The following is a 12,877-nucleotide window of genomic DNA, read 5'->3' on the forward strand; positions in this document are numbered from 1 at the left end:
TATCCTACCTAATAATAGACAAATATGCAAATTGACTATACCTCCGACACACCCACAAGCCACGCCCACCATCCAATCAGAGCGAGAATGCAAATTAACCCAAACCAAGATGGCTACAGCCACAGAGAGCAAGGTTTCCTAGGTAACAGAGGAAGCCAAGCTTTCCGCCTGCCCTTGCCAGGCCTAAGCCTCCACTCAAGCTACAAAGTTTCAATTATATAAGGTAAACAAATTCAAACAAATGGCGGCAGAATGGAGCTTGAGAGAGCAGGCCAGGGTTGCCGCCGGTAACAGGGGAAGCATAGCTTTCCGCACACCCTGGCCGGGCCCAACCGCTTAAGGCTACAAAGTTTCAATTATAACCCCAACAGAAATGGCTGCCGACCACGGAGGGAGCCCCAGGCTTGGCTCTGGTCCAGGATACAAAGTTTCAATTGTAGAAGGAAAATAAATTCCAGATACCAGGGCCTCCGCTTGGGTTGCCAGGGGGCGTGGCCAGCCTGCAAACCACCACAGGCCCCTCGCTCAGGCCGCCCCACGCCCCAAGGGAACCCCCACCCTGATCCGGGACACCCTTCAGGGCAAACCAGCTGGCCCCCACCCCTGTACCAGGCCTCTATCCTATCTAATAAAAGAGTAATATGCAGATTGATCATCACTGCAACACACAATATAGCTGCCCCCATGTGGTCAAAGATCCTGCCCCCATGTGGACACAAGATGGCCACCACAAGATGGCCAGCAGGAGAGGGCAGTTGGGAGGCACCCGGCCTGCAAGGGAGGGTAGTTGAGAAGGACCAGGCCTGCAAGGGAGGGCAGTTGGAGGTGATCAACCCTGCAGGAGAGGGCAGTTAGGGGTGACCAGGCCGGCAGAGGAGGGAAGTTGGGGGCAAACAGGCTGGCAGCAGAGTGGTTAGGGGGTTATCAGGCTGGCAGGCAGAAGCGGTTAGGGGCAATCAGGAAGGCAGGCAGGCAAGCAGTTGGGAGCCAGCAGTCCTGGATTGTGAGAGGGATGTCCGACTGCCCGTTTAGGCCCGATCCCGGTGAGATCGGGCCTAAACGGGCAGCCGGACATCCCTTGAGGGGTCCCAGATTGGAGAAGGTTCAGGCTGGGCTGAGGGACAACCCCCCTCCGTGCACGAATTTCGTGCACCGGGCCTCTAGTATATATATAAAAGCCTAAGTGACCGAATAACCAAACAACCGGTTGCTATGATGCACACTGACCACCAGGAGGCAGACGCTCAACTCAGGAGCTGCCCCCAGGTGGTCAGTGCGCTCCCACAGCCAACCTCCTGCGGCCCCTCCCCCAGCCAGCCAACCTCCTGCTGCCCCGATTGGCCCCAACTGCCAGCCAGGCGGAGGGCCTCCACCCATGCATGAATTCGTGCACCGGGCCTCTAGTGTGGGATATAATGAACAACATAAACTGATGAACAAAAATAGATCCAGAGACAAGGTAACACTGAACAGACCGTCCCACATGGGGGGGGGGGGGGGCGCATTAGAGATCAACCAAAGCACTTGTATGCATGCATATTAGCATAACCAATGGACACAGACAACATGGGGGCTGTGGGGGGGGGGTCAATCAGTGAAAAAGGAGACATATGTAATACTTTAAAGAATAAAAATAAATTAATTAATTAAATAAATTGGGAGTCAACCCCCTCAAACCTTGTGATTGCTTTATAAACTACTAGAGGCATGATGCATAAAATTCGTGCACTTGGGGAGGGTGGGATCCCTCAGCCCGGCCTGCGCCCTCTTGCAACCCGGCAGTCGGACATCCTGAGTACTGCCGCGGAGGCAGGAGAGGCTCCCGCCACCGCCACTGCGCTCGCCAGCCATGAGCCCGCCTTCTGGCTGAGCAGCGCTTCCCATTGTGGAAGCACACTGATCACCAGGGGGCAGCTCCTGCATTGAGCGTCTGCCCCCCGGTGGCCAGTGGATGTCATAGCGACCGGTCGTTCTGCCATTCGGTCAATTTGCATATCAGCCTTTTATTATATAGGAAGTTTGTGTAATATTATAAATTCTTTATTATCATTTCAACAATCTCCCCAGCATCCTCACCAAGTGTAGATACCATCTCACGAAACCATTTCCCTGCCAGTCAATCCATAAGCAACTCCTCATCCATCAATTTTTATTATGAGATTACAGCAATTCAAGCATTCAGGCTCCTCTTCTCATTCTAATTCTTCTGCTATTTCCACCACATCTGCAGCTGAACCTCCTCTACTAAATATCTGAACCCCGCAAAGACATCCAAGAGGGCTGAAATCAGCTTCTTCCAAATTCCTGTTAATGCCAATACTTTACCTCTTCCCATGAATCATGAATATTCTTAATGGCATCTAGAATGGTGAATCCATTCCAGAAGGTTTTCAATTTACTTTGCCCAGATCCATCAGGGAAATCACTATCTATGGTAGTGATAGCCTTATAAAATGTATTTCTTAAATAATAAGACATGAAAGTCAAAATTATTGCTTGATCCATGGAGTGCAGAATGGATGTTGGTTAGTGAGCATGAAAATAACATTAACCTCATTGTACATCTCCTTCAGAACTCTTGGGTGGCCAGATGGATTGTCAATGAGAGTAATATTCTAAAAGGAATCTTTTTTTTTTCTGAGTAGTAGGTTTCAACAGTGGGATTAAAATATTAAGTAAACCATCTTGTAAACAAATGTGCTGTCATCCAGCTTTATGTTCCATGTATAGAGCACAGGCAGAGTAGAGTTGGCAACATTCTTCATGGCCTTAGGATTTTCAGAATGGTACATGAGCATTGGCTTCAACTTAGAGTCACTGGGTTCCCGAACAAGACAGTCAAGTCAGCCTGTCCTATGAAGCTTTGAAGCCAAGCACTCACTGACCTCTCTCTAGCTATGAAAGTCCTAGATGGCATGTTTTTCCAGTAGAAGGCTGTTTCATCGACATTGAAAATCTGATGTTTAGTGTAGCCACCTTCATTAGTTATCTTAGCTAGATCTTCTGGATAACTTTGCTGCAGCTTCTATATCAGCACTTGCTGCTTCACCTTGCACTTATGGAGATGGCCTTTTCTTAAACCTCATGAATCAGCCCTTATACCTTCAAACTTTTCTCTGCAGCTTCCTCACCTCTCTCCGCCTTCACAGAATTGAAGAGAATTAGGGCCTTGCTCTGGGTTAGGCTTCAATTTAAGGGAATACTGTGGCTAGTTTGATCTCTTATCCAGACCACTAAAACTTTTTCCATATCAGCAATAAGGATACTTTACTTTCTTATCATTCATGTGTTCCCTGGAGCAGCATCTTAATTTCCTTCAAGAACTTTTCCTTTGCATTTACAATTTGGCTATTTTGTGCAAGAGGCCTAGATTTTGGACTATCCTGGCTTTTGACAGGCCTTCCTAACTAAGCTTCATCATTTCTAGCTTTTAATTTAAAATGAGATATGCACAACTCTTCCTTTTGCTTAAACACTTAGAGACCCATGTAGGGTTATTAATTGGCCTAATTTCAATATCGTTGTGTCTCAGGGAATAGGGAGGCCCGAGGACAGGGAAAGAGATAGGGAGTGGCCTGTCAGTGGAGCAGTCAGAACACACATTTATGGACTAAGTTCGCCATCTTATGCGAGCATGGTTTGTGGAGGCCCCAAAACAATTACAACAATAACATCAAAGATCATTGGTCACAGATCACCATAACGAATATAATAATGAAAAAACCTGAAATACTGACAGAATTACCAAAATTTGACAGAGACACAAAGTGAGTAAATACTGCTGGAAAAATGGCAAGGTTGACACAAACCTTCAAGTAGTTTAAAAAAAAAATTTTTTTTTTTACAGTATATGTGAAGCACAGTAATAGAAAGAATGCCTGTATACATTTCAACATTTAAAATAATTTAAAATAACACATGAAATGTTCCGGCAGAAACTTCTCTAGTAAAGTAAGCCTAAGAACAGATCATTTTACTTAAGCAGCAAATACACCCTGAGCCAGCTTTTTATTACTAAGATTAGAGGCCCAATGCACGAAATTCGTGCAAGGGGCTCTGCCCCTGCTGCAGCAGCGGCTGCTGGCCTTTGCCTCAGCCCCTGCCCACTGTGACGGCCACCTCAGCCCTCGCAGCCCCAGCTTTGTCCAGAAGGTCATCCGGAAGGACTTCCAGTCTAATTAGCATATTATGCTTTTATTATCATAGATTATACTTCTTTGTGAGATGCCTTTGGGAGCACTGAGAGGATGGGATCCTCCCTGACACCTTCCCCAGTCCCTCCAGTCACACACATACCCCTCTGTGCCCAACAGAGCTGCTGGCCAAGGCCTCCTGACAGGGGCCAGGCTGCTTTTAAGTATGCTTGCAGGAAACCCCACAAAAGGAGGGTTTTCCACCTTTGGCGAAAGACTGAACTAAAACCTGTAGGTCACATTTAACACCAGCAATTTATGATTCTTTTCAAGGCTTATATTTAGAGCACACATTTACCCTTTAAGATTTTACTGGTATTCTCAGACAGGGTCTTCTACCCTAAAATAACAACTGCCAACTGCTGAATGAAAGTATTATTAGTGTGTGAGGGGGGAGGGAAAGAGGGGTAACCCTAACAGTTGCTAAGCAGTCTGCCAGTTTTTATCATGTAAAAACTAAGTAATAACCAACAAAGAATAAATACTAGCCTAAGAAAATTATTCCAAGGTCTACAATAACTACGCAGATAGGGACATGTAAACACACACACACACACACACACACACCCATGCCCTAAGAGCTTTCAATTCTCTTCTAACTTAGGAGGTACATATCCAAGTCAAGTTGTATATGTCCCTCAAGTTTGATTTGAGTCTACAGCACCCAGGGATTGTTCAGTTTGGCCCTTAGTTAATCGGGGCCCCAAGATCTTAGGTTATATCCAAGACTAGAGAGTAGGTAAAAACCACTTCTGAAGCACTGAAATAAATAGTATTTCTACAGAACTCAAATAGGAATTAACACCTAAATATGAAGTAGTTCTTGCAGGTATAATCAGGAACATAAAGCAGAGGTCAGCAAACGACAGCCCACTGCCTATTTTTAAAGTTTGCTGAAACACAGCCATGATCATTTGCTTATGTACTTATGTCTAGTTGCACACAACAATGGGAGAACTGAATGTTTACAACAGAGACCACATGGCCTGCAAAGTCAACATATTTGGCCCTTTTCAGAAAAAAAAAAAATGCTGATCCTTGCTAAGAATATAGAAAGAGCATTTTATGTTTGTCCTTGGGGTTGGGAGTAGACCAGGAAAAGTAAGGTGAAAAAAGTAGGGTTAGCTTGAGTCATCAGGTTGAAGATAAGAGTGTGAGCTCACCAAAGTCTTATTTAAAGGGAAGACCTAATTATAGTTTTATGCTGCTTCACAATGGGAAATGTGTTGTTAGGAGATTTTATTGTGCAAACATCATAGTGTATTTACACAAATCTAGATGGTACAGCCTACTACTATAATTGCACGTGCCCTATTTTTGTATGACTGGCAATGCAGGTTTGTTTACACCACAAATGCATGAGCAATGCACAAGTGCTAACACGTTACCATGGCTACGAAGTCACTAGGTGAAAGGAATTTTTCAGCTCCATTATTATCTTATGGGACCTCTGTTGCATGTATGGCCCGTTAGCAACTAAAAAGTCATTATGTGGCGCATGACTGTACTAAAAAATGATCTTAACTATTACCCTATTATGAGACTATTCAAAGTGAATTAAATGAACTATGTAGGGGTTTTCTCTGTATTTACTGAAAATGTTTTAAGTTAATGCCTGTTCTGGTCTCATTTATATGGGGATATGCTGTCATTTTTTCATGAGTATAAATCATACTGCTCCCTCCTCACCATGTTTCCATTTACAGGGGGAAACCAGAGTCCCATTAGGGGAAAGTGGCATGCTTAGCCAGAAAAACAGTCTGCTGCCCAAGGTAGATACCAATAATAAAACCTGATTTAGGACCACTGTATGTTTTGAGCTGAAAGAGACCTGTGATTCTCTGTGGTCTCCTAGGCTTTCATGAACTTACCAAATCTCATGTTTAATACTGCTTTTTAAAATGTCTCAAAATATTTTTAAAAGAATTTAGGATACTGATAACAAGTATGACTGAAGAGTTGTATGTGCTCTGCATAAGATACTCCCAGTTTCCTGCTGCTGAAACTCCATCAGCAAATTATCCTTCTTTCTGACCCCATCTCCCACCTTTGGAACTCTTCCAGTGTATGATCTAAAACTGTCAGTAACCAGCAAATTCTTCTATGTATCCTTAACCTCTTCTTCAAACATTCCCTTTACCTTCATGCCCTAAGAGAGCATACGTTCTCCCCTACAGACAATTTCCTGAAGTTTTCCTGTTGTCTAAAAGAGAGCTTGCAGTGAGAGAAATGAACATTAACTGACACAAGCCATTAAGACTTTGGGAGTTGTCTGCTATGTAGCATGGGCAGCAATCACCAAGACCTAAAACCTTTGGTATTGACTTTGAGATTAAGAAGGCAAGGAAACACTTATTCCTGTAAGAAAGGCAGAAAACATCAAATGTTCTAGCAGAGATGCCCTAGTTGACTTCACCCACAGAGCTGAGAGTAAGATAAATAAATATTGATATAAGTTGAGCTCAGGGGGTTATTTGCTATGCAACATCATTCCAGTAACAGTTGAGTAACTAAGGCCAGTCACTCCATTTGTCTACTAGATCCCATTCCCCTTTTTGCTCTTTAAGACACTGCTATAGTAATTTTTCTTGTCCTGAATAATCAGATTTACCTATTCTACAGGTTTATTCCCAAAATAAACCTATACTTTCAATTGGTCAGCAAATCCTATTGGCACTATTTTGAAATATATCCAGAACTTGATAACTCCTTTCAACTCCCAATGCCACCACCTACTCTCAGCCATCCTCATCTCTCACCTATTGGTCTCCCTGATTCCAGCCTTGCCCTGCTACAATTTACTCTTAACATAGTAGCTACAATAGTTTGATCATGTACTTCTTTGCTCATATCCTTATAATATATTTCCAGGACACTCAAAGTAAAAGTCAAAGTTGCAATCTACCTGCCTCTCTCTTCACCCCTTACTCCTCTCCACTGTAACCCTCCTCCCCCACCCCAGATCATTCCCCTCTAGCCACACTGTCATCCTTGCTGGTCCTTGCACACATCAAGTCAGCTGCTATTGCAAAGGCTCTGCACTTGCTGTGCTCTCTACTTAGAATGCTCTTGCACCAGTTTCTTCAGGTCTTTGCTCCTATGATATCTCAGTGAATACCCCTAACCCTATTTAAAATTACAACCACTCATTTTTGCTTGCTTTTCTCTATAACACTTACCACATATGACCCATGATATATTTTACTGAACTGTTTATTCACTGTCTCCTCAGATAGAATGAAAACACAAAGACCTTAGGTATTTTTATCTGTTTTCTTTATAGCTATCTCCCTAGTTCCTACAATAGGGCCTGGACACATAATACACACTTAATGAGTATTTGTTGAATGAGTGAATTGGTCTGTAGGGAAGAGAGTCAGGTCTAGTTTATATCTTACATTTTTAAGTTATAAACCAGGCACCTAGACTGGGGAAAAAATGCTGCAATGAGGACAAAGATGCATATAGTTTTAGTAAGATTTTTTTCTTACTTTAGTACTGTCTTTTTTCTTTTATCTCATCTACATCAAAGGAAATAATTCAAGAAATTATGAGGACTAGAATTCAACATAATTATATTTAGAGCCCTGGACTTAAGCTCTATTTTCAAAATTACAGTTCTTAAATACTTTAATATACTACTTATTTTTACTACCATAGGAGATTTTTAACCCTAGGTTGTATATTTGCATGTTATATCAGCTTCCTGAGAAATAAATAAAATGTTCAATTGTAATTCTTGAAACTGAAAACAATTTACCCAGTAAGAACTAAGATCAATTTTCAGAAAAGCAGTGTGTGAAGTTCAACTCTACCCTTCAACTGTTATTATTTCCTTTTAATTATTAATCTTTCTCCAAACTAAAAAAAAATGTTTTTAATTAATTACTGCTTGAAGGCTCAAATATTACCAAAAATCACCATTTATCAAGCTATTTTAAAAGAGAAGAAAATTTTAAAAAGAGCTGACAATATTGGTAGATAAGCACAGTACAAGCAATCCTCGAATGAAAGTCTGTTTACTTACCAGGCAGACAACATATATCTATCAGCTATGAGAATAAATACAACAATAAATTAAAATGAGTCTATTGTCATCAGGTATATAAAATGAACCTAGTTAGTAGATATAGATATAAAGCGTGATGCTTCAGTTAACCAAAATTAAATTTTCTTTAAACCAGCACATTTTATAATAAGGCTATCCCAGAATTATTTTGCTAGGGGACCTCCCCTCGGCCCCCATCCCCAACACAGACTCAATTAGAGAGGGGGGCGGGGGGAATGAATCTATTCTTTATTTTAAATGTTGAAATGTCACCATCTACCAAGCCTTTGAAGATTACTTTGATATCTTTCTTTCCCCAAGGAACTCATTACTTGGATTTCCAAGAAGACAGTGCTGACAGAGACTAGCAACCTTATTAAAGACTTCCTTTTTTGTGGGAACTCAGCAAAGTAATCATAACATTTTTAAATTCAGTTAACAGTTATCTTTTAGCATACTGATAATAAAGCTATTATATTCATTTGAAGTAAAGGTTTCAATTGTTTTGTAACTATAATGGTGACTTGAGCTTTTCATTACTTACCGAGTCCTAAAAGATCAACAGTCGGCTCTGCAGCTTTTTTAGGGCTGGTGCTCTTTTTAGGCTCTAATTGCTGATCTTCTTTCTTCTGTAGCTTTAAAGTAAATAATCAGATGTATTAATTTTTCTTAAACCAATCAAGCTTTTAAAACTCAATTATACAGATTTTGTACAAAGTTAGTGTAATAAAGCATATGAAGCATAGTGTAATGAAGCTTAGAACATTTATTATTGTATAAAAAAACAAGTAAACATGATTATTGAGCTCACAGTGACAGACCTTACATATTTAATACCTCAAAATAGTGACTATGTATATAAAAGCCAAGTGGCCGGAATGGCAGAACGACTGGTCACTATGAGGCACACTGTGGCAGCCAACCAGCCCAATGGGGGCCCCAATCGGCCCCCCACAGCCGCCCACGGCCCCTCCCCCGGCCAGTCCAGCCCCCAAGTGCCCCCCCAATCAAGGGCAGGGCTGGCCAGCCAACCTCCCACAGCCCCCCCACCCCCCCCACCGGCCTGGCCCCGATCGGCCCCCATCGAGGCGGGCCAGCCGGACCCCACCGTGCATGAATTTGTGCACCAGGCCTCTAGTATAAATATAATCTTAATGTAATTGTTCTTAACCATTTTAATTCCTTCATATGAAATGACACTTTTTAAAAGAACTGCATTTGACATTATTTGCTAACTATTGTTAATGTGCACCTGTTAGCAGAAGTGGGGCAGGCCTGGAAGTGTTTATGAGCACAGTTTACTCCCCTCACCTACACTGCTGAACGTTAGACCACTGCACCAAGAAAAGCCTAATGAAATGTTATTTGATAATGTTTTTCCCTTGAGTCTACACTATCAGTTACAATTTAAATATAATATTCTAGTTCTCAGGAGCTCAAGTCACACTTACATATTCCAAACCATGTTTCTCTTTCATACAAAAAAATGCTATATAGGACTGGATAAAAATTCCTATATTTACTGGATTCTTAACTCAAAAGTCTACCTCTCTATAACCAAGAAAATAAAACATTCACTCACTCATTCCTTTCTCAAACTATTCCTATAAGATCATTTCTTCTATAACTACCTAAAGAATTCCTAACTTAGTTGAGTGCACTTTTTGTGAGCTATACAGATATATAATTTTTAAGAACATATATCTATCCTTACTTTTTAATAACTACTGTCTCCCTCAGAATTCTTTTTAACCAATTAGCCTACCATCACAGATATCAATTCTTTAATAACCTTCTGAAATACAAAATTTTCAGCCTTAACTATATATAATTTTCAGAAGTTTAACATAATATACTTTACACTCTATACTTTTCAACCTCCAGTATAGATAAGATTTACCTTGCTTAGCTAAATAATTTTAAAGAAACCATTTATAGTAACAAAGTAATTCTTTTCAACTAAAAACTTAAGTTGCTAGAACATCCTCTTCAGGCAACTTGTAGCATCTATCCACTTACCCCTATTCTCCATGATACAGCCAGGCAGAAAACATGGAGGAATAAGTAGAGCATGCCTCTCCCAGCAGTCACAACAGACCACTAATTCACACCCAACCCTCAGTCTCTTACTTTTGTGCTTTTATATTCATGGCAGTTGAGGAACTTATTTCAGATTTTTATTTTTATCCAATTTGATGGTATTTTGTGTATAACATGTTCAGAGGAACTGATTCTGTCATGCAATGTCTTAACTAATCTTTATTGCTTAGTCATTTAAAAATTTGAACAATATGACATTAATGTGCCCAGTTTATAAAAATACTGAAAAGAACAAAGTCTAGGATTGAGCCCTGAAGAATGCAGCAAACACCTTTGATATTGATATCCATCCAATTAACTGTATTCTCTGGGTAAAGCTGTCCATCCAACAATCCACCTACAATCGGATCATCAGGCCCACCCACCTGTCTACATCTTAACCAGAGGATAGCTAAGAATCTTGACCATTCAGCTTAATTAGACAGGAATTGTTCTTTGGGAACCCATGTAGGCAACTAGTAAGTAATGTTAACACTTTGAAAAAGAAATCATTAAAAAAAAATCCCATTTGAATTTTGCATAGAATTTATATCAAGCTCAATGATACAGTATTCAAAATCCACTTACATTTTCCTTCATAAAATTTGGACATTTGTCTATCTCTAAACTTCTGGTTCTCATCTTATTTTGTACAGTTTCTCAAAGAATGTTGAACACCAAATCACAGATCCAGGAAGCTCAGAGAATAGCAATCACGATAAATGCTAAAAATAATCTACACCTAGCATATAATTTTCAAACTACAGAAAATTAAAGAAAAAATCTTGAAAGAAGTGAAAGGAGGAAAACAGTTATCTACAGAGGAACAAATATCAGAATTACATTTAACTTCTTAGAAACCATGCAAGAAGAACCATACAAGCACTTCAAATATTTAAAGTACTGAAAGAAAAAAAAACTCACAAACCTAGCATTCCGTATCCTGCGAAATTATCTTTCAAAAGTGAAGGAAAAATAAAAACTTAGACAAACAAAAACTGAGGGAATCTGTTGCCAGAAGACTTGCCTTGCAAGAAATGCTGAAAGTTTTTCAGAGTGAAGGAAAATGATATAGGTTAGAAACTCAGAACTACATAAAGAAAGGAAGAAATTAGAGAAAGAATAAGTGAAGGTAAAATGAAATATATATTCAGCAGTGCTTTCCAAACTATAAATATAAAAAACGCTATAAACATTTAAGATTTTAATATTACTATTATAATTTTAACTCTTCCTTCTCTCTTTCTTTACTATGCTTAGAAGCTGATGGTTTTGTCTCATCATATCACCAGGTACAATGACCAAAACAAAGCATTACCAAACATATGTGCATAGTATTATATTATGTCAACCTGTTTTATCAGACACCTTACATTATTTCAAAGTTTCCTTTATAGCCAGGCAAGGAACTCTCTAGAAATCATTAGCAACTTATTACTAGATCACAAAAAACACAGTAAATAATTTCATCATTTCACTGCTTACTTTAAGATGATGCACTAAGTCTATAGAGAAAACAAGTTCACAGAAACAACTCAATTCTCAAACACATAGGATGTTTTCTCTAAAGCTCTTGGTTTTAACCTTTTGCACTTGGATGTTGAGTGTGACTCGACACGGTTAGCATCGGTAGCAGGAATCGAGAAAAAAGCAAGCGAGTGCAAAGGGTTAATAAAGTAAAACATCTAATGAAATAACATCACTATTAGTAAAGAACAGAACTAATACTTTATAGCTACTTTATTTCAGATGTTACTTTATATAGTTACTAGAGGCCAGGTGCATGAAAATTCATGCACTGGAGGGGAGGTACCTCAGCCCAGCCTGCCCCCTCTCACAGTCCGGGAACTATCAGGGGCGGGAGGTGACCCGGTGATCAGGGGAAGGCAATGCCCCCATTACACCTCTGCTGCTGCCACTGCAGGCAGCGCAAGCCTCGGTCGGCTCTCGTTACCTGAGCCTTGGGCGGCCCTGGGCGGCTGGGCAGCCACCATTTGAGGCTTGCCTGAGCCTCGGGTGTCAGCTGGGTAGCCACCATCTCAGGCTTGCCTGCGCCTCGGGCATCGGCTGGGCAGCCGCTATTCAACGTTTGCCTGCGCCTCGGGCCGGCCCTGGGCAGCTGGGGGGCTGAGGGTGGGTCCGGCCGCACTGCGCGCCTGTCACCCACCCCCCAGTGGGGCTGAAAGGATTGGGGGGCTTAGGTGGGGCTGAGGGGACTGGGTGCCGCCATCTTTGTGATGGTGTGACAGTCAATTTGCATATTCCCTCTTTATTAGATAGTATTAGCGAGATGACATTATTTGATACTTAATATGTCTAAATTCATAAGTATTCTAGTAATGTGGTAATAAATCCATCCAAAGATATAATTTCATGTTACCACACCAACACAACTACAAAAACAACTTTCACTAATGGAGTTCACATGCATTAAACCCATGTTTTTATTTTTTACTTTTATTAGTTAACTAGAGGCCTGGTGCACGAAATTCATGCATGGGAGGGGTGTCCCTCAGCCCGCCTGCACCCTCTCCAATCTGGGACCCCTCAGAGGATG

General features: G+C 41.0%; 1 protein-coding gene across 3 annotated transcripts in view; it reads right to left on the reverse strand.

Moving 5' to 3' along the window:
* SMAP1 (small ArfGAP 1) overlaps positions 1-12,877 on the reverse strand; it is a 201,127-nt gene that overhangs the window by 29,812 nt on the left and 158,438 nt on the right. For all 3 annotated transcript variants that reach the window (XM_079780966.1, XM_079780964.1, XM_079780965.1), the window contains one exon: positions 8,786-8,876. In XM_079780966.1, the coding sequence (XP_079637092.1) occupies positions 8,786-8,876 (91 nt within the window). The remainder of the gene's footprint in view (positions 1-8,785; positions 8,877-12,877) is intronic.

This window comes from Cnephaeus nilssonii (genome assembly GCF_951640355.1).
Source record: "Cnephaeus nilssonii genome assembly, chromosome: 9".
In the NCBI taxonomy this organism is placed as follows: Eukaryota; Metazoa; Chordata; class Mammalia; order Chiroptera; family Vespertilionidae; genus Cnephaeus; species Cnephaeus nilssonii.